The sequence below is a fragment of the Glycine max genome, chromosome 20 (genome assembly GCF_000004515.6).
Source record: "Glycine max cultivar Williams 82 chromosome 20, Glycine_max_v4.0, whole genome shotgun sequence".
Lineage (NCBI taxonomy): Eukaryota > Viridiplantae > Streptophyta > Magnoliopsida > Fabales > Fabaceae > Glycine > Glycine max.
Window position 1 is genome coordinate 44617773 of NC_038256.2, and position 23103 is coordinate 44640875.

Sequence of the window (23103 nt, forward strand, 5' to 3'; positions counted from 1 at the left end):
GTAGCTAGCCAGATAGACATCATATATAATAACATCAATTTTCTTTTTCTTTTTCTTTCCCTCACATCCATCTACCACTGCCACTCACTTTTGTGCATGCAGGATGTAAAGGATGGCAAGTGTGAGAATAAGTTTTTGTGTTAGAATTAATCCAAGGTAATCTAACAGATTTGAACTCTTCTGAGACAAAAGCTGAAAGCTCATATGTTTACAGCAGTTACAGCACATGATATATCTAATTCTGTCTTATTCTACTGGATCAACCTTAAAGATTATCAGCATCAGGATTACAAAAATAAACGAGTCCTACCTTACAATGGACAAAAATTTAAATTTAAAACAGATCCATAAATCATTTAAAGAAGCGTAAAAAGTACCCAAATTTACTTTGATATGATATTATAAAAAAATGAAAGATCAATTTTTTATGGAAAAAATTATTCTTAAAATATAATTAATGAGGAAGGGCCCCCTTGTCCCTGCTGTACGTGCCAATAATTTAAATAATAACTAGGTTAGTCAATTACAAGATAAATCTTTAAGCAATGTGCTTCTTCTTTTCTGGTTTTATACAGAGTACTTGGTCGTCTAAACTTTGAAAAGAAAAAAGAAAAAAAAAAACTTAAATCCGAAATTAATACACTCTTAGTTTTTTCCCTCTTCTTATGTTCACTTGTCCGTCCCGAAATGAACCCAAATTAATGCTTCCCGTTCAAAAGAATCAAAACTAAAAAATAAATCTTTCTATCTTTTTTATAAAAAAAATATTGTATTATTCAATTAAAACTTTTAAATGATAAAAATAGGTTTTGAAGTATCTAATCAAAATTATTGAGATTTTTTAAAGAATACAATAAAATTGATTGGTATTCAAAAGTCTATAAATTTCAATTTTTTTTTCTAAAATAGATTTCAATGGATTCTGTGGATTTTTTTAATAGAAAATAGATTTTTTTTAATAGAAAATATAAATATCACACCCATCAAACAATTTCTAGATCCTTAAGATTTTTCAGACTTTTTTTACTTTTCTACCGGTTTCTTCGTCTTTTTCCTTGGCCATATCTCTCAAATTCAGTTCTTATTAGTAATATCTCAAATATTGATCCCACCATCCTTGTTTGTGGCACCGAAACAAAGAAAAAAATGTACCTTTGGAAATCAAAGTCTATTACTTGAGAAGTGATGAGATTAAAAAATGCCTTCAAGCTTGGACATGCAACATCAAGCTTCTAAACATAAGTAACATAAAGCAAATAAATTTGTGTCCGCTCTATCATTTTAAAGCCATGAATTTCTCCTTCTTTTCTCTTTTTATTGTGATTGTTTGTGTGTACTGATTTTTTTATTCTTCAACAGCTATGAACTTCTCTATTAATTAAATCATTCCTGAAAGCTATTTGCGAAAATTCCCCTGAATTTGAATCTGACTGGATCCCCTATAACTATAGCCTTTTCCGCTGAGCTGAGTGAACATTTTCCATAAACATTAAGAATCCTGGGATTTTCTATTGATGTTGAATTCCAAAGTTTGTTATTTGATTAGACATTGCTTTTGTAGCTTTCTTCCCTTTCCAGAGAATGCTGAATTATGATTTTAAAAGATTTTTTAAAAGATTGTAAGAATTTGTATTGATTTTATTTTTTTTATTCAAAATTTATCATTTATTTGTAATTAAAATTTAAATATTTTCTAAAAATTCATAAAAGTGTTTAGAATCTTGTAAGTCCTTTCAAATTTTATAAATTTATTTGTTGTAAATCTATTAAAATCCAAATTACAAAATTCTAATGATAGTATATAATGATTTGTGATTAAATAATAATATAAATTATTTTATATGCATAAATTATTTTTTTTTATTTTTCTAATAAAAAATTTTGATGCAAATTTGATACTCAACTCAATTAAATCGGATTTAACATAATTCAATTTGATGTAAAACCCTAACTTGTGTGCACCCTTACTCATTATTAACAATAGAGACATGCTCATTATATTTTTTTAATAGATAACATGTATTTTTCATGGAAGATAATTACTATTTCTATATCTCAAATAACACACAAACTCCTACTTTATCTTTTAACAATACCAATAAGAAGTAAAATACTTATAAGAAAAAAAAAATATCAATAAAAAGCCAAGCACATGTTTGATTGTTTTTTAATATTACGGTGGAATTTAAAATAATTAATTATAATAGAATTTTTATTTTGTAATTTTTCATTTTCAAATTTAATGAATGGAGTGAGTAAAATTAATTTTGAAAAAAGTAAAAAAAAATATAGTTTTGTCTTTGACAAAAAATGATTATGAATTTGAGACTTGTAAAATATATGTTGGTATTTATAAATTAAAAATAATAATATCTATGGTCCTATATATATTTAATAAAAGTGGTTAAATTAGTTAATTTAATTAATATTATCATAAATTTAATTTTTATTTCAAAATTAAAAATAAAATTAATGGTTTAAATAGTGATTAGATATAATGATATTACTCATAATTCAAATAATATTTTTTCAACCAATGTATATGAGTTATATTGTTAATAATTCAATAAATATATTTATTTTCATAGAAAATGAGTGGTATCTCATTAATAGGCTTCATAATAAATTCTGTAAAAAAAATACTTCATACTAATAAATTAAGGATATAAAAAAATTAGTAATTAATATATTTTTTACTTCAATAATTAATACATTTAAAAATTGTCATATGTTTCTTATTTTTAGGACAAAAGAAGGTTATCATTTATTTCTTATATACAGATAAAATAATATTATTATTTTATCATTTAAATAAAAAAATTTAAGCCTGATTTTAAAATATGTTTCATAAAAATGAAACAATCTTTTATTTAAAATCAACTTTACCAAAATATAAATCAAATGGAGCCGTGCATATGAAATTACTTATCGCGGATTTGACCGCCCTAAAAAGATTGACGTTTTCGACTTTTATCGTGGAATGTGGATTTTTCTTTTTTTTACTGCATGTGGATCTACTTTTTTAATATTACTTAAATCCATCAAATTTTAATCCGATTAAAAAAAAAAGTTGCCAAGAGTTTTTCTCTGACCAAAATCAAATAATCATGTCAACCATTTTTCAATCCGAATTGTTGGGATGCTGTTTACAATTATTTTTATCTCAATAATTTTACTTGTTCAATGTTCATGTCTCTATTATCGGTTTATTTTTCTCTCTGTTATTTATTAATAATAGCAATACACAATCTTGCAGGTATTTTTATTTTTTATGTTGTTGTTGAACTTTAAGTCAGCAACTGCCTCAAATTTAGGTGGAGACATTTCACAGCTTATGATAATAATCGTCGACTCAAAACGTATTAATGGAATATCTAACGTGATATTTAAATATTGAAACCCTTAACTAACAATTTACTAGATTATTGATAATCACCCTTATGGTGCTGTCGTTCAAGCTATAATGGATCTCACGGTGCTCCACTCAAATCTTACCTTTTCTCACACTTTCTGGGAAGGAAATAGGTTTGCATACTGGCTCGCGATAGAGATAGCTCATTTTTTGGATTATTTTTTTTTTCCTGAATATGTACCCTCTCTCTCCAATAAATTCCCATAATACACTATTTTAAATTTTGTTCGCACAATACATTTGTTTTGCATAGGAAGTCGGATTTGGCCACCTAGGCTTCCGTGCTTGAGTTTTTTTTTTAATTTAAATTATTAAAAAATATAAATATTATATTATATAAAAATATTTTTAATTGATTTTAAAAATTACTTTTTTATTAAATTGAATTTTCAAGAGTTGATTAAATTAATTTTTTAAATAAGAAAATGATATTATTAAATATAATTATTTTTGTTATATTATTTAATTTACTTAAGATATTTTTTAGGTGAATATTTTTTAAAAATGTAAATTTTGTCTAGTAATATATTTATTTTAGTAAAAAAATAAAAAATTTAATATAATTATTTTATTAAATATGATTTGTTTGTTTATGTCATTAGATTTAATTAAAAATGATAATACTTTTTGTTTAACAATTTATTTATAGAAAAACATTATACTAGATTATCAATAAAATATTTAAACAATCAAATTTGGTTAAGAAAAAACTTAAGATGAAGATCTGTTAGGACAATTGCTTCTGTTATGATCATGTTGCCGATAAATTTCACATTTTTTTTATTTCTATTTTCCTGTTCATTTTCGTTTTCGTCTAGGAATGCGAGTTGAAATGGGACGACCCTTTGTAGTCCTCTCTCCTCGGATTAGGACCCCACTGATCTCTTTCATATTCTTGTCACATTGATTCGTATGACACTAAACCAAAGAATTTATTGTAGACGTGTAAAATGTGTTGTAAAGTGAATAGCGATGACACATAGTTCATGGGATTATGTATTACAACGAAAAGTGGAGCATACAATGTCAAGGTAGGTTCTTGGTTACTCCTTTACTGGAACAAATCCAATAAGATTTGTCATTTTTTCTAGATGTAGCATAGACAAACTCAAGGATTTAATCAAGCAAGTTGCACCTATAAGAGTTCCCTTTTATGAAATTCACGAATCACAGTTGGTTAGACGATTCATGCTAAGTATTTAAAAAATTTAATTGAATATGAAATAACAGAATTAAAAATAAGGTGTTAGCACAATCCAACTATTGAAAACAATTCTGACCAATAGAAATTTGGGTTATTTTTAACAAATCAGTAACCGAAATAAAAGAAGAAGACATGTATCGTGCACAACATATCTCAAATTATCATTATTCTTGACTATCATCTCAGTTACTACACTTTTAAATTTTGTGTCTATTGTATAAGAAAGATGTATCAATTATTTTTTTTAATTAGTTTTAATACTACTAACTAATTTTCTTAATTTTTAATTAACGAGCATAACAAAAAAATATCAACGACATATAAATTTAACTACAAAATTACATACAATATAACTAAAAAATTGTATTATAATTTTATCTAATTTTTTCATTTTTCTTTATTTGTATATTTCTCTTTTAAAAAAATTAAAAACAAAATTAAAAAAATTTAATTTAATAAAAAATTAATTTTAAAACCAATTAAAAATATTTTATATAATATAATATTTATATTTTTTAATAATTTAAATTAAAAAAAAAACTCAAGCACGGAAGTCAAGGTGACCAACCCAACTTCCTACCTGCATGCAAAACAAGTGTATTGTGAGAAAAGAAAATTTTAAAGTAGTGTATTATGAGAATTTATTGGAGAGAGAGGGTGCATATAATGCAAAACAAGTGTATTGTGGGAAAAGAAAAATTTTAAGTAGTGTATTTTGAAAATTTATTGGAGAGAGAGGGTGCATATCTAAAAGAAAAAAAAAACCCATTTTTTGTTTGGGATAATTACCCTTCATTATTGATGATGCATTAGGCATCTTTAATTTGTTGTTAGACCTAGTTAGTTCCTTTCTCTTTTTATCTTCCCACTGATAAAAACAAATTACTTGATTATTACATAAAAAAATAACACTACTCTTGTATGGATTAGTCAGTATAAAATTGTTCTAACATAATTAGTATTTGAACTTCTATTTTTTCTCATATGCTACGTATAATCTTTATGAGGTGCACTCGAGCAGGATAATTATCGATAACAAAATTCGAAGCATATAAAGACTCTCAAAACTATTAACTAAATTGAGATAATTTCATGGTTCAAATGCTGGATAACATTTTTAGTTTTACTTTACTGTTTATAATGATTATATTCGATTCAAACATAATAAATTTATCATAAAATACTTATAAGAAAAATTATAAATTAAACTAAAAGAATCTGGTATCAGTTAATCTAAAGAAAGATATTTTTAGTATCACAAAATGCCTATCAGAAAAACAGATTACTATTTTTCTTGTTTTGTTTTTGATTAATGAGGAGGAGGCGAGGTGCATCTTAATTACAAGTTCCAAGTACAACACAACGAGGTTCACATGTAAAGAGGCCCCACAAGGGATGAGAGAGCCACATGGGCATGGCTCCCATGACCAAGTGTCAAGTGAGAGGGGATGGGACCCTCCATTCACATGGGCATGTTCCCTTTCCCTTTCCTTAAAGCCAACGCTCCCTCATTTATCTCCCAAACCGCATCTTGACCCCACCCTTGTCCTCCTTTTGTGGGGACATCTTGCTTTAAACTTGCTGCTCCTTCTACCGACACCTTAGCCTGTCTTTGTCCATGTCATTTTATTCATTCATAACTCATACACATATCATACCATACCATACCATAACCTTACCCTCCTTTTATCTTCCTATAAAACATAACCCTCAAAAACACTTGCATCACATCTCAAGTCTTATCGTCATCATCTCACAAGGGATACAATACAATACCAAGAAGCTACCTAGCTACAAGAGACTCCACTCATCACCACCTCAAGCAACTAATTAACTAGCATAGGGTGTTTTGGATTATAGATTGTACTTGGAAGAAGATGGAAAACACTACTGTGACATATCAAACTGATCTCAACCTCAAGGCAACAGAGCTTAGACTGGGGCTTCCAGGAACAGAAGAAAGTGAGGAGAAAACACTGTCTGCAGGTGCTAGAATTAACAACAAAAGACCTTTAACTGAAACCTCTGATGAGTGTGCTTCAAATGGTACTTCTAGTGCTCCACATGAGAAAACTGAAACAGCCCCTCCTGCCAAGTAAGTTTATAATTAACATATTATTATTATTATTATTATTATTATGACTTAAAGGTCATTAATTTATTTATCTCATGTTGTTTGTTGATGATTATGGATGCTTTTAAGTTCTTTGTGTGTTTGTCAAGATTTTGAGTTGAGTGATTCATTGAATTTGTTGACATGTATTACAGGACTAAGATAGTGGGGTGGCCACCAATCAGATCCTATAGGAAGAACAGCCTTCAGGAGAGTGAGGGTGCTGGAATTTATGTGAAAGTGAGCATGGATGGAGCCCCTTACCTCAGAAAGATTGACTTGAAGGTCTATGGAGGCTACACACAACTCCTCAAATCTCTAGAAAATATGTTCAAGTTGACCATAGGTGAGAAGAGTTTTAGTTTTTGTTTGTGTTTGGTTGAGATGAAATGAAACTGCTTAATTGATCAAATTTTATAATATTTATGAAAATGACCGTGGTTATGTTATGTTTATGGCTTTTCAGGAGAGCATTCTGAAAAAGAAGGTTATAAGGGATCTGACTATGCACCTACATATGAAGACAAAGATGGTGACTGGATGTTAGTTGGAGATGTTCCATGGGAGTAAGTGTTATATTACATGACATCTCTCTCTCTTTTTCTTTCTGATCTGCTTTTGTTTGGGTCTCATCATGAGTTGATCTTAATCTGACAAAAACCGCACTTTTTTGTGCAGCATGTTTGTGACTTCTTGCAGAAGGCTAAGAATCATGAAAGGATCAGAGGCAAGGGGTTTGGGTTGTGCTGTATGAGGAACCAAATCACTAAAAAATTACTATGAGCAGAGAATTAAAAGTGTTTTGGGGGTGAAGGGAAAACATGCTGAAAAGCTTGTGTTCTCGGATCTGAAGGGTTTTGACTTTTGAATCACTCTAGTGTATGCTTTTGGCATACCTTTATACGAAGTTATACTCTGAAGCAGGAGAAGATGGAAGATACGGTGCAGTTTCTTCCTCAAGTTTGGCAACTTTTCTGGTTATTTTGCCATCTGTGGTTGGATGCTACATGCTATGCTGTTGTTTCCACTGATCCTTTTTGAAGTTTCATATGAGAAATCTTAGAGAGATTTGAAAATGAAACTTTGTGTAGAAGAGAGATAGAGAAAAGGTTATATGTAATATTGTTTAATCCAAGTTTTTATGTTGTGTTGATACAAGAATACCGTGTAATATACCAAGTTTTTATGTTGTGTTAATCCAAGTTTTTATGTTTGCGCCTGATTATTTTCCTTCTTCTAATTGCTTCCAACGTCTCATTCTTAATAACAAACTGCTAATGTCTTTCTTAAGTTGAAACTGAAAATTCAGATCGCAGTTTATGAATCATATCCAACAATAACATACCATCAGGTGACTAATTATAGTAAATATCTGATGTCTTCAATTCGGCCATTTTCCATCTTTCACACATTCAACATCAAATGGTTATTAAGGGTTTAATTTAGCCACTCCCTTTTATCTAAATTAAAATTCAAAACAAAATAAAATTTATTAAATTACTCATATAATATCTTTCTACGATACAATCTCTCTCTCTTACATATCTGTTTTTATCATACTCTCTATCTTTTCTTTTTATTTGGCCTTTTTACAAAATGTTGTATAAAATTACTGTACAACTATAATTTTTCAAATGGAACGAATAACCATCTGTTTATCATTTACCAAGGCTTTGTGGATGGCGGATTCTTGAGAATGGATTAATGTAGTAGCCTTCCCTCCGATGATTTCAATATTAAAAAAAAAAAAACCAACACCAAAGATATGTTTAGGTATATAATGATGAGTGAAATGGGATGGAATATGAGAGTAAAATAAAATTATCATTCCATTATTTGAATATTTTTATAGTGGAACGAAATAAAAAAAAAAGTAGTTTTATCCAATACTCTTGAAATGAAAGAAAATTAGAAGTGTTCGATGTAATGAAATAGAATGCATTTCATTATATATTTAATTAAAAAATTCAAAAATCTAATATTACTTTATTATATTACATCCTTTTATATCAATTTGAACATAGCCCAAGTAAAAAAAAAAAAGAGTTAAAAGATATAAAATTATTATTGAGTTATTGTCTAGAAAGTTATAGTTTTTCTCTAGAGAGTATGCTTGACTTGTGCATTTACAAAAGTTTATTCCCGTAGAGTAGAAGTTTTTTATTCTGATTTAATAAAACCAAACCAATCAAATGAAAATATATTGAATATGGCGAGCGAGTTAGATCATAACTCATAAGATTAAGATATCATATAGTACCCAATTGGTATTTACATAAAGAAAATTAAGATGAAATCTTATATATGTTACTATTTACCGAACACAAAATGAGAAGTTCTTCGTTGAACAACACCTCAAATGCATAAGGCTCGATTTTAAACTTCCTAACAGTCTAACACAGTTTTCACATATACCCATTCTCAAAAAAATTCATTGAATTTCCAGCCTTCTACTACATTTCATTTCCATTGATTAAAATTATAAATTAACTGTTTTAATATTTAAATAATGATAATAATACTAATAATAATAATAATAATAATAAAGCTAAAATTACATAATTAACTAAAAAGTTAATCCTTCATTATGAGATGTTTTATCTATTTGATTTTATATATTAGAATTTTATGATTTTAACATTATGTCTTTATCTTCATGTACATTATAATAATAATTATTTTTTTAAAAATAAATTATCCCTGCCTTAGGGTCTAGATCCGCTACTAAACTTACAATAAAGATGGTGAATGACTCAACAAAGACATTGCGGAATAGTAGTAAAAGGATAAGAACCAACGTAAATGGAACTTATCCATCAACAAAGAAATGAACGGGAAACAAGGATATTAAAATGATGTCATTTCTCCACTCAAAATCCCTGTTTTTATATAAACTTTCTCCATTCTATTTTACGTGGCATTTTAAGATTTTGGTATAGGAATTAAAAAATAAAATTAATGTTCTAAATTTTATAAAAGTTATTGTGTATTTTTTAATATATTTTTATTTTTCATATTAATTATATTCTTTCATTTTTACAGTATTTTTATTTTCTCACTCTACAATAAATGATTACAGGTTTAATAAAAAAATTAATACTCTGTTAATATTGTAAAATGACAATCAAAATAAAGATTTTATTTATTTATCAAAATACAGTATATCAAACAAACTGGGACCAAGAGACTAGAGAGTAGTGAATATAGAATAGAAATTCTAATTCTGCTGTTTCATTATTGGCTAGCTATCACGCAAGTTTCAAAATTTTCGGTGTTTGACCGAATATTCTCATAAACATAATCACGATGAGACTCTAAGATTTAAACCTTGACGTTACGGAAGTTGTGATTTTCAATTAAATGAAACAAGATAGGTGACCTCTGATAAATATAATTTCCTTTATTTTATTTTTGGTACAAATGGGTCCTCTCTTTAATTCCAACTGCAGACCATCACTACGTTTCCTGGCCCCAAACTTGTTGTGTCTAAGGAATCTCGTTACCCTACAAATTATAGATATTTACACACGATATTTACAGTGAGGTTAGATAAGAAATGGTATATGGGTGGTTGTTTGTAACGATCTTCAAATAATTAATATGATCATATTTGATCAATAAAATAAAAAGTCAAGGACAAATAAATAATGCACTAGACAGTATCAGCCTTCAAGTTTAGATGTCATGACCTAATGCAGATGTTGTTAGCAATAGAGTGACAAAGTTTAACAAATTGTGTTTGTCTATGATAATACATGATGCAGTGCGGTTTAGGAAGAAATAAGAAATTATATTTTGTTTTTTTCCCTGCAGGGAATCTTTGTATTGCTGATCTGAAAGTTCACTTGGTAAAATTAAAACAATAAAAAATAAAATAAAATCATAAATAAAGCATGGCGAATATTAATTACAGGAGACAGGAGACTTTGCAAATCATATTTGTATTGAAATATGAAAAAGATTTAAGCAACTAAATATATTATTCATATTTTACATAAAAGTTCATAGATCATAAAGCAAATTAAAACTGCCGAACTTTGTTGTTGGTTTCAGAAATAATAAAATGTCTAAATTTTATTACAAAATATGAATGAATAATGGATTCAAAGCTGTACGTCTTGATTAGAATTTGAAACCGTGTCTGCTTGCAACGATTATACAGACGAAACATCAATGCTGGCGGCAATTTTATAATCGGAAGCTGTTTAAAGGAAAGTCATGGATAGGTTCATGCATATAGCAGTGATCTTTGATTGAAATATGAGCTTTCGTATTATTTCTATATAAATATAACATTTTTATAATTTTTTCTCTTACACTTAAATATATTGAATAAAACTAAATTTATGCAATATTTTGAGAACATAAATAAGATAAAACAATTTATTTAATTAAGAAGGTTCGTTTTTTTTTTAAATCCAACAGAATAAGTATTTATTAAGATTTAGAATTAATTTTACTAAAAATATTAGTAGAAGACGTGGAGTTATTCTAAGAATATACATAATAGAATAATTAACTTTGGCGTTGGTCTTTTGGAATGAGATCCCTCTTATCCTTCTTATTCATTAAAAATGACAAATCATTAAAATATACTTTTCCTGCTGATAATTATTAATTTTTCACTATAATATTGTTTTTATTAGAGAGAAAGAGAGAGAGAGAGAGAGAGAAAGACATGTAATTCGACTGTATTGGAAAGACCCTTTACTCTATCATGCTTTTTGGTTTTCAACAAAATAGAGTAATTTAGTTTCAAATTTATCAAATTAATGTAAGTTGAAAAAAACAATTTAGAGTAAGTCGTATTTCTAAGACAATACTTAAAAAAAAGTTTTTTCATAAAATATATAAATAATTAAATTATTTTTTAAAAGAAAATCGTATATTTAAATGTGATTTTTTTATTTTATACTTTTATAATCGCACAGTTTTTTATTTATAAAATAAGTAAGTACTGCGTTACACAACTTATATGTTGGATATATCACTTTTCTTTTATAATTTTAAATAAACAATATGCAAATGTACGACTTACTAAGTATGCTTTGGACATGTAACTCAAAGGATGACATGCATGTGGGATGCTGGCGGCAAGAATAGTATCTGAAAATAAAATTGGAAAATTCTTTGTGCATATTATTGTGGTGTGGTGTAGTTTTGATTAATCATCATCAACCTTACCTAATGGCAGTTTTGAAATTGACATCTAAGACATATACTCAAATTGACTATTGATCGCGTGTGAGTTCAGTACTTGATGTACACAGAGGTCTCAAATAATTATAATTTACTTCTCTTATTTCATATTTCTTCTTCTCCTTCTTTTTCTTTTCGCAGAAAGGATGTGAATGTATAACATACTTAGAAGTGCAAAATATAAAACATATTATATTTAAATGTAGAATTGTACAATCTAAAGAAATATTAAGCAAATGTTTTTCTTCCTTTAACTCTAGAAGTGATAAGCAAATGGTAGACTTACGTTTCTTTTTACTTTCCTATTTTAGCTAGGCTTATGCTTAGGATGCCTTTGAGAATATGTCTGCAGTTTACCCATCAAGTATTTTTTTGATAAGCTACACCCATCAAGTATTAACATTCAGACAAATAATTGTTTATTTTCTAATTAGAAAATCTTTCGATTAATGAGAAAATCTATTAACCTTTATAAACAATGTCTTAATTAATATTCTACTTTGTTATTCCAATAATTAAGAACCCTAGGCATGACAAAAAGATCTATAACTTTCAGATTGTGTCTTAATTCGTTTGATTTTACAACTTCATAAGATGCATATAAAGTTATCTAGCTATATCGATGTCAGCATATTGCTTCTTTTAAGAAAAGTTTTGGCTAATTAATGTGATTTTATATGCATGCAAAAGGTTTGTTAAATAATATTCACTAAACATAACTTCAGTTTTATGGCAAGTTCATAGTATACTTTCTGCTTAGCCACTAATTATGCAAAGAAATAAACATAGTTTATTATCTAAGTCTACACTGGTAAACAAGGTCTAGCAATATCAAATTATATTATTTGAATGTGGCTAAGAGTTTTAGATCCCTCTTCGATCCCGGCAAAGTTTAAGGAAAGGCACTCTAGAAGAAAGATAATGAAAATGTATGTACAATATTTTATTCATAGAGCAGAAAGTGTCCTCACTATTGCACTCTGTAGCAGGGAACAATGAGATTTTAGGCCAGTAAATGGCACAAGTACAGAAAAATAATCCTGCAGACCTTAAAACAGTGATGTTCAAATTGTTGTTGACAAATGACCATATCCAGCTTACCAGAAAAAAAAATTTAAAAAAAATTGCTTCCATGTGCCGCAAAATAACTAGACGAGACACTGCACAATGGGAGCCCACCACCAATGTCAGAAAAGACTATTCTAGAAAAATGCATGAAAAATATTTGAACTATTGAGAAATAAAAAAGAAGGAAGAGCAAGTTAATGCATAACTTTTTATAAAAAATTATATTTAATTTAATAGCAAAATAGTTAATGTAATAGACGTGTGTGTGTGTGAAATTACACATGTAATTTAAGGCTCTTTTTCCGTTTCCTTTGACTCTTTTCATCTGTTCAATCAAAGAAATGATCACTTCGCTTTGACGTAAAGACAGTAGTATCATGGCGCTGTCATAGAAAATTTCGGGGAATTCTAAGTTGCCTTTAGGTCTACGCTCACCTCAACTACTCTAATCTACTCACATTAGAATTTAATCACAATCTATATTATAATAATTACTTTAAAGATGCTAAAATAATTTTATAAAATTAATAATGATGCATTGATTTTAGATTGTTATCAAATCACAAATCAATATTTATAATTACATAACTTTTAATATAATTTTATAAAAATTAATAAATTTATCACAAATGATAATTTGTAATTAGATATTACATAACCATTTTTCTCTAATTTTAATTGATTGATTTTTATACTAACCGTGTGTGACAATTAAACTTTATATGTTATTTTAACATAAAATTTAATTTTTAGCTTGGGAAGTAGGGTAGGGTGGCCAAGTTTTCATACAAGAAGTCACGCCGTATGAACAAATGCCGCGCCCGCAAAATACATGGTTAGAGGCCGTAGTCTCATAGACTCTTGCGTCAAGTTTATATTTACATGTCTAAATTTTCGAAGATTTTCGTCTTTTTATTTTTGCCTTCGAAGTAGAATATTCTTTATTTGATAGCCATTAATTAATATTTGGAGCAACCTTTTTAGAATTTCGGAGGAAAAGTCGAGTGGATGAAGAATTGAGACTCTAAACATGCATGAACAGATTAGTTTCCCCCCTTTACTTTGATAAATTTTTATCTCAACGCAAGTTTGAAGAAAACATAGAAGACCTATATATATCTTCAACTTCAAGGTTTACTGTTTATTGCTTTCCTTCATGTAACGTGCTCTGTTGATATAACAGAAAGGCCAAATATAAAAATGAAATGAAACTGATTTTTGTTGTTTCCTGCACTTTCAAGTTGCTTCCTGCATCCTTTTTTTGGCTTCCAGAGAATACATTCCGGAATGTAAAATTACATTTCAAGTTAATTACAGATTTTGACTTCTAGAATTACCAATTAGGAAGGTAAAAAAAAAACATTCCAAAAAGAGTACATGAAGCAACAGCCTGAAACTGATTCTGTGAAGAATAAAACCTAAGTCCTAAACCCAAACCTGGGCTGCTGTGGCTATAAGCCTATTGGTTTGTCCACTTTATATAATAAAAAAAATCTCTTTGTTTGAGTTTGCTAAGGTCTCCCAGTCCCACCAGGCCACCCTAGCTGGCTCTTGCCACAAAAGTAAAATAAAAAGTGAACGCAAAGGGAACTTGGAAGAAATTCTTAAGTTGGAAATCTAGAGATATTTGTATTATTAGTAATTATATTTTTTTGGGGGAGACAGTTTGTTTTCTGAAGGAAAATAATTTTTTCCATTAAAAATGAAGGTTGCGTTAAAATCTTGAGCCTATATTATTTTAAGGATCACACACTAAATTCTAGTTAAATTAAAAATATATAAATATATAATGGTATAGTGAACATTTAGAATGTGTTTGAATGAGAAAATTTTAAATTCTGAGAAATTTTAAATTCTGAGAAATTTTAAATATTTTAATTGAAATTCTTTTATTTTCAAAATTTTGTATTTAGATAAAAAAAATTAAAATTTTGAGGGTGAAAGAAAATGAATGCAAAGAGAAGAGAAGATATGGTTGGTGTGCTTCCAAAGAGAAGAATATTGATACGGCATGGGAAGTCGCAAGAGAACTAAGACACGATAGCGTACATCACCTACCCGACAACAGCATTCAGTCAACGGCACAAGACATGGCCTAGACCCTCCGCACCGGCGAGCACCTCCACCGCGTGATAGGCAATGACGACTCCTCCCCTGATTAGCGGGTGCAATTTTACGTGCCCCTCTACGCCCGCGCACACAATCGACGCTCCGCAAACTCAGACGTTCTTTCTTGAATCATGAGTGTGAGGAAAGAGTCGCGAGTTCGAGAACGGGATTTCAAAAACTTTCCGTTGGAAGAGAGGATAAGATTATAAAGGAAATACACAAACGTTTTGAAAGATTCTTCTATCAAGAAGATAATTTCAATTTCTCACCTTTTAGAATGAAATTAAAATTCCACATTTTTTGTTGTTTAAAATTCTGTTTTAAAATTCCAAAAATTTAATTTTTTTCATAAAAAAACATTCAAACAATGAATTTTAGATTAAAGAAATTTAAATTCTCTGATAAATTACTTTTCTCAATTAAAATTCTTTATTCAAACACTCTTAATGAAATTCACTGACGTACAATGAAAGTTTTCAATTCAAAAATTGAATTTATGAAATTTTATATTCATTAAAAAAATAGAGTAAATTTAACAATACTTAACAGTACAACTCTTGGAACAGGTGAATCATCGTGTATGCGTCATGCTTGATCTAATGGAAGATTGAGATATTCTCTTCTATCAGCAATTAAAATTATGATCTAATTTCAAGAATCTGGCAATACCTATCTCATGTACACTTGATTAAACCTCTGGCAATAGGTTTACAAGGGCCTTAGGAAAAATGATACAACAAAAATAATTACATTACATTCTTATACATGTGCCCGATGATTAGGAGGCAGGATATTCGGTAGCACAACATTAGAACTAGGGTCAGTTCATCCATAATTTAACTCTTTCAGCTCCATGCTCTCTGTATCCACAGTTGCCGAAATGATCAAATGCATACTTTCTCAATTAGACAGAATAACAAAACTTGAATTTAAATTTCAGGTGGCTGAGCCAGCCCAAGTTTTAAAAGTGCAACCCTTTGATGTTATGTTGAAAATTATATCCTTCCCCACCATTCCTCTTGCATAACCGAGATCTTATAATTCCCACTTCAAGAAGTATCGCCTGATTAATGTGTCTGACTATCATTATGATCACTGCTATTGTCTTCTGGTAGCAAATGGGCAGAACTCTGGTCACGAAGAACCAATACTGAATGGCTTTGCAGTTGCACAGTAGTTAATTCTTTCTGTTGGACTTGCTTGGTTTCATAATCATGTTGTTCATCAGTTGAATACGCATATAATATACCAAACTTCTGTCCATGATTTAATCCTGGGCAGAAACCCTGCAGAATTATAACAATATACTCAACATGAAAGAATTGTTCCAAAGTTGAGTTGTAAAATAAAAAATAAAAATCTCAAAATACAAACAAACATGAATCAGATTTCTACAGAACCATTTGCTATTTATTCTTGAATGTATCCATAACTTCACTATACAATGGCATTTACTTGTGAGCTAACATTTATGTCACTTCAAAGTTCAAACATGCTTGAGAGAAATTATACACGAGATGGCTGGCACTGGAGCATTGACAGATAAAGTCCGTAAAATGTTAGATCAATACTGAAATTTCACACTTCCATTTCATTTTGCATCAGGTTTATAGCATTATGGCTTAAACCAAAATGGATGGGATGCTAATACAGCAACCTAAGCAGTCTGATCAGATCATATGCCATATAGACCAAATAAACTACTTTGTTTTGTTTGTCTCATTGCTGTGAGAACCTAAACACAATCTGCAAGTTGTAGAAAATTCCCAGCCCAATGTATGCCAGAGTGGTCAAACAAACCACATGGTAGCCATAGTGATATTTCGTAGTTTTAATCTAATTTTGAATTTTGAAGAGAGACTGGCCAACAGAATCTGCAAAAACTAAACCCCTTTTTTTCTTCTAAAAACATGCAGAATAAGTAGAAAATATGCAGTAAACCTCAAATCCTAACAAAACCACTTGATTTCTAAAACTTATTTTTAATGAAACAAGTGTTAAGAAATTTATCCATTGCATGCCCTATAGCAAGATGAATGAAAGGAGGGAAATACTGAAATAAAAGGTCTAAGTGTAATATTTGGCACAAGTAATATGAAAGCCAAGCCAAAGCCAAGAGATGGAAGTAAAGAGTACCAAGCACCTTGATCAAACCTGAAACGGCACTTGGCTCAAAAGTAGAGTAGTCCGAAGAATATGTAGCTTTAGTCCAGCATCATTGGATTCTTTCTTATCTTTGTTAGACTCTGGCACAAAGTAAGTTTGTCTCAAATCACCACTTCTACAATAAGCCCCATAGTATAAACAATGTTCCCTCAGTAAGGAGATTTGAGGAGTAGCAGGCAGTAAATGACCTTCAGTGCTGAATATGTACCTGTGTCGCAGAAAAATGTAAAACAAGAAGTACCTTAATTTTATTGTAAAAAAAGTTCAGCCACTAAATTGTAAATGCATAAGCACACTCACTTGTATGGCCCATTTTCCACAAATCAAACAGAAGCCACAGATACTTGACCTAATTGTAGCATAGGTTAGTAGCAGAATTTTTCTTTTGAATAAATAATAGAGGGGGGGAAGGCAAGACAAATGCTAATGCTAGTAAGAGGCATAGTTTATAAAAGAAAGAAAAGTAGAAACTCAAAACAAAATGAAATTGATAGAGACTTAAACTCATTCCCGGATTTCCACTTGACTACTTAAGCTTCTAGGAAACTTGGTCCTTGACATAATATCAGAGCCTCATCTAAAATCATAATATCCCACACAGTTGTCGATCTTATTAGAGAGACTATTTGGAGTCTAAATAAAAAAATTAATCTACCTATCTTGACCAATGATCTTACTTGAAAAGAGAAATTCTGATTGTTTACAATAGTAGGTAAGGCATATATATAGACATGAAAAATAAATTATGTAAATGCTAATCTATAGATTTTAGGCTACCAATCTGTACATAATGAGAGAAATTAGGAAAAATTAATCCTAATAAATAAGGAAATATTCCATATATAATTACACGTTACAACAATCTTCAATAAAATACAACTCAAGAGATATGTTCTTTTGTTTTTAGGTTTAAAAAGTTTAGGGCTTGTGTTCTCAAAAATTATGTCATGAATTTATTTACCGTCTCAGCTAAGAAGAAGCTCTCCATGTGATTCTCAACATCAGAAATGTGATAGTATCCACAAGGGCATCGAGTTCCATACTGTAAACTAGCAATCATGTCCCTCCCAGCATCAAGATATCTACAAAGAAACAGAAAAGACAGAATCTAGTTTCATGTCAAATTGTCAACAAAATAAAACTTACAACACACCTATCAACAAAAAATTTGTATAAGTCCAACAAGAAAGGGTAATCCCAATTTCTTTTTCTTTTTTTCAAAAGTAAAGGGAGGAAAAAACATTACAAGAAGTAGGCAACAAACATGAAAAGAGAGGATCTTTAGAGAGAGAAAACAAGGCTATATACGATTGTAGTACAATAATCAATATTAACAAATCAAACAGAGCTAAATTTTACAATGATAACACAATTTAAAGGAATATGTATGCAAACCTAGGATCTCTGGTAGCTTCTTATAGCCAATAGGAGCTCTCGATTAGCTCTGGCCGCAAAGGGTAACTCTTTTGCCCATGCTGATATATGTATAAACAGTTCATAAATATTAGAGATAATCAACCAAAAGATTACAAAAAAAGAACGTAGTAAGATGCTTTCTGTCTGCAAGATAATATAGACTTGGCCAAACGTAAATGAAAATGAAGGGCCACCAACTGAATGGCTGGTTATATCTTAAAATCTCCCACAGTCAACCTGTCATTAAAATCTAGGATTGCTCAAAAAAAAAAAAAACTGACAAGAAAAACCAGTTAGACCTATATTAGATTAAACTAATGTTCATCTTATGAATAGTTTAAGTATCAACTCTAGTTGCAAAGTCCTATATCTCAAACTGATTTTTCTCTCAATATTATGTTTAGACCTAACTTCAAATAAGTACAGCCCCTGTTGTTGCATGGCAAGGCAACTAGCATTCTACATTCCCATGGAACAATTTTTTTAGGACTCCTGATAATCGTTGGGTGTGTCTTGCTATGAAGAAGTTCTGTACTATGATTCATTTCAAATGCTTAACCATTGTGCAGTCTATTAAAAATGGATAGCCTACCTCAACTCCAAAACTAGTTCAAAGAGGGACAATTGCCAAAGTCTTATAACAAGTATTTAGGCCATATTCCTAGCCAATGTAGGACATCTTAACACACACCCAGGACTAGACAAGTAGAGCGTAAAGTTTGCAACACTGGACATCTGCACATGTCGCAAGACCAGATAAACTCTTATACTATCCATATTAGAAATAAATTGGACCTAACTCAACTTCAAAAGCAAACACATCAAAAGATTGGATATGCTCTAAAATTAACCAGACCTCAAAAGCTATCTGAAGGGAGGAAGATTATATAAGTCTTATAAAAAGTATTTTGGCCATATTCCCAACCCATGTTGGACATCTTAACACTGTCTAAGAAATTGGCTTTACACTTGTGGGATAGAATTTAGTTCATTGCTTCTCTTCACAGTCCTGCTTGTGCTTTTTCAAGAGTGACTCGTTATTTCTGATATAGACTGGGCAGCATTGTTGTGTTGTTGATTTCTGAAGTTCCCTTTCCATCCTGACATTGGAGGATATTTTCCTATTTTCTCTCTGATGAGATTCATTTTCAATGAAACAAGACTTATTTATGTGCAGAGATTTTGAGATAAGTTTATTTAAGAGGACATCGTTTAAATTCGGGTGCAACAAAACATCAATTATGCTACCCTAAATGCACTTAATAGATAGAAGGCTGAAGCTATAATTAAGCATTGTTTTAACAGCTATATTGGGCCCCAGGTATTAGGACTAATTATACCTGAACACTGAGACTAGCAAGATTAAAGCTCTCAGGGGTAAAACCATATCTTCTCCAGACACTCAAGAAGGCAGCATGAGTGCGAATTGCAGGATTGATATCTCCAGCTAAAACATTGCAAAAATACACATTACAATTAGCCCCACCATGATATTATTTATCCAGAGTCAACTAAAAATACCATTATATCAAAAACAAGAAAAATGAAAACCTGAAGGCCAGGCCAAAATGCCTGCAGGCTGTTAAATCATGGCCAGACAATAGCAGCAGAATCCATATTCACTTCTACATACCTTGAAGCATAAACACAAATCCGAGTTTCAAACTTGAAATACATTTAAAAATAAACATACTTAAGCATTTCAAAAAACAATAGACAGTAAGTCAAGTATATCTACAGAGTGGCACGCATAGCCACAAGCTTTTACCAAGGGTCATGGTAAAGATAATGCATGGCAGCAGCATAAGCTTCTTGGAATATATATAAATACTGCTCATCTCCAAATAATAAATACGCCTGAAAGGTTGTGCATGGAAAACAAAATCAGAGAACTTGATGCATATCAACTAACAAAGTTATGCCCCCAAAAGGAAAAACGAAAAAAAAGAAAAGAAAAGAAAAAGAATTCTAGATAAAATTATTCTGCCTAGTTAATAACATTCAAAAATTGGTTGATCAATAGCCACTAAATGACTTGATAAATTGGGTATATAAATGTCCCTGGATTGAAAATATTTTTAAATATTTCAACCTATAATTTCATTTGGCAATTTCCCTCAAAAAGGGTCTTTAACTTTAAGAACCACATGTTTTATATGTTGTAAAATCAATGAATCATATCATATCAGCAAAAAATAGAGCTGAAGAGTGACAATAAGTTGGTACAAAAAGCACACTAGTTTTAGAATATGTAAACAAAATTACATTCCTCAATGCTACCCCTTTTTACTATATTAAAATGTCCTTTTGTTAAAGAAGTCCTAAATGCATAAAAAAATTCCAGGGAAATCCTTCACACTTATTGGAAAAAACTCAAGTCTCATTTCGGCTAGAGATAAGGCCAAGATAGAATATATAACTGAGAGGCAACCCTCAGCCTATGAGCTAGCTTTTGGAGTGAGTTAGGCCCAAACCCACATTCTAAGAACACTGAATTCAAACAAGTGGCAGAATAGCAATAGGAAGAGTGTTATGCTGAGCAATTTTACTTGTTTGTTTCTGGTAGATACAGGAAGAACTTTATATTTTTTTAAATATTTTGATAAAAAGACAAAGTGATTAACAGATTAAGAAAGCAAGGAATAAGATTGTAAGATTTTTTTCCTAAATCAGATATAAATATAATGCAAGGAAGCAAAAACATGTACAAATGGGAATAATATCAAATTAGATAGTAAAGCAGAAACAACAAATAAAACAAATGTGTGTTCACACAAACATGCACATAGGGAAATACATTACCACAAAATATATGTATACAAAAATCCTAAAATATCTCAGGTATAATTTAGTATATCAAATTAAATCAAACCATAGTTCCTTTGCATAATTATAGGAAATTAGGAATTAACTTTTCAGTAAAGATTGCTCCATATAGGTTTCACCTTACTAAATTTCTATTACTACTTACTAACCTTCAACAGATACTCATAAAAAGAGTCAATACTAGTTCCTATCCCAGCATCCTGCAAGAAAACAAAGAGATAGCTGTAGTAGTTGTTGATTCACAAAAATTGGAAGAATCTAGTCCTAATTGAAAAGTTAGGCATATTCAGGCAGAGAAAGATGAGTGGAGCAATGACAGATGACTGCAAAATCTATAAACTGTAAAACAACAGAAATTGCTAACATAGCTTTAGTTAGGACTTAGGATCCCTGTACATTTATTTAGACCAGAGGAATAGGGGATATATAAGTGTTTTACAAGGTAGTAAACATTTAGATAAAACACAAGTACGAAAAAGAGGCACTGTAATTGGTACAGAAAGTAGAGCATCACATTCTATATATGTCATGACTATCATTTTTAAAAATTTATCTCTGAAAAAAGAAATAATGCCACAAAAGAAATAAGAAAAATGTCATTACACACACACACACACACACACACATATATATATATACTCTGTACCTTTTGTGTCCATTCACCTGTGAAAACATTAATATGACCACCAACCAGATTAAGCTTTGAACGCCATGCCCAAAGTCCACACACTGCATTCTTGGTGACTCGTTCAAAAACTGCATGTCAAAGAAACAAACAGATAGGAAATAGGATTATAAGTAACAAACAGATATGAAAGCTAACAATACTCCCCATTATTCAGACCCCAGAATACAAGAAATGAAATACAACTTGGGGACCAGTTGCTACATTGGATGGGCAGGAAGGGGAGAAAGCAAAAATGGATTGAAAATATTTTTTTACTATCAAGAGAGAAGAGAGAGTTGGAATAATTTTTTTACTATCAAAAAATGGTTGCTCCATTCTCTCTCTGTTTTTTTATAGCAAAAAGAAAATACAAATGAAAACATACAGCAACTCGGAAACAGCAGCCATGAGAGTAGAACACTAAACCAAAAGCCAATACAATCCTGTCATTTGTTGGCCTACTTTAATCATATTGTTACTTGTGAATGATATATCTTTGATAACTTCTGGAGTTATTTTCATAGTGAATACAAGATTGCACCTGGTCCTTGCTTATTTAGAACTTTAGTTCATATATCTTCTCAAAGACTATAACTTGGATTCCTTGCATAATGTATGCTTTCAATAAACCTAAAGGGAAAATGGCAAACTTACTAGGATCATTTGTCAAACAGCTTAGAACTCCGAATTCTAGAGTCAATATTATATATATTTAGATAAAAAAATCAATAAATTTCTTTGTATTAGTAAGCTAAATATATAATTATTATAGTAATTTTTTGATTTAATTTTAAAATAATTATTTCTCTCTCATATTTCATCTATATCATTATTAAATTTTCAAATATTATATTCTCTTTTCACTCTTTCTTCTCTCTAATAAACATTAAATTAGAATTTATATTCATTTAAAAAAAATAAGT

The 23103-nt window shown here is 29.9% G+C and overlaps 1 protein-coding gene and 1 long non-coding RNA gene across 2 annotated transcripts; one reads left to right on the forward strand and one right to left on the reverse strand.

Annotated features, from left to right (window-relative positions):
- Positions 1-6312: 6312 nt before the first annotated feature.
- On the forward strand, positions 6313-7954 carry LOC100527777 (AUX/IAA family protein). Its single transcript, NM_001250312.2, has 4 exons — positions 6313-6711; positions 6885-7075; positions 7196-7295; positions 7408-7954. Exons 1-4 carry the CDS (start codon positions 6494-6496, stop codon positions 7481-7483), a joined length of 585 nt encoding a protein of 194 aa, NP_001237241.2. The 5' UTR covers positions 6313-6493; the 3' UTR covers positions 7484-7954.
- A 7808-nt stretch (positions 7955-15762) lies between these two features.
- LOC100784923 (uncharacterized) lies at positions 15763-22492 on the reverse strand. The gene is made up of 10 exons (XR_001386831.3): positions 22160-22492; positions 21663-21713; positions 20456-20544; positions 20239-20320; positions 20028-20134; positions 18667-18746; positions 18233-18353; positions 17572-17620; positions 17249-17479; positions 15763-16391 (listed from the first exon to the last, which is right to left on the reverse strand). It is a non-coding gene; the product is annotated as an uncharacterized lncRNA (long non-coding RNA).
- Positions 22493-23103: the final 611 nt, after the last annotated feature.

Bases quoted from the DNA above. Each gene is read 5' to 3' on its own strand.
- LOC100527777 (NM_001250312.2), top strand. From the start codon at position 6,494: ATGGAAAACACTACTGTGACATATCAAACTGATCTCAACCTCAAGGCA. The intron at 6,712-6,884 runs GTAAGTTTATAA...CATGTATTACAG, and splicing joins GAAACAGCCCCTCCTGCCAA to GACTAAGATAGTGGGGTGGC. The intron at 7,296-7,407 runs GTAAGTGTTATA...TTTTTTGTGCAG, and splicing joins GTTGGAGATGTTCCATGGGA to CATGTTTGTGACTTCTTGCA.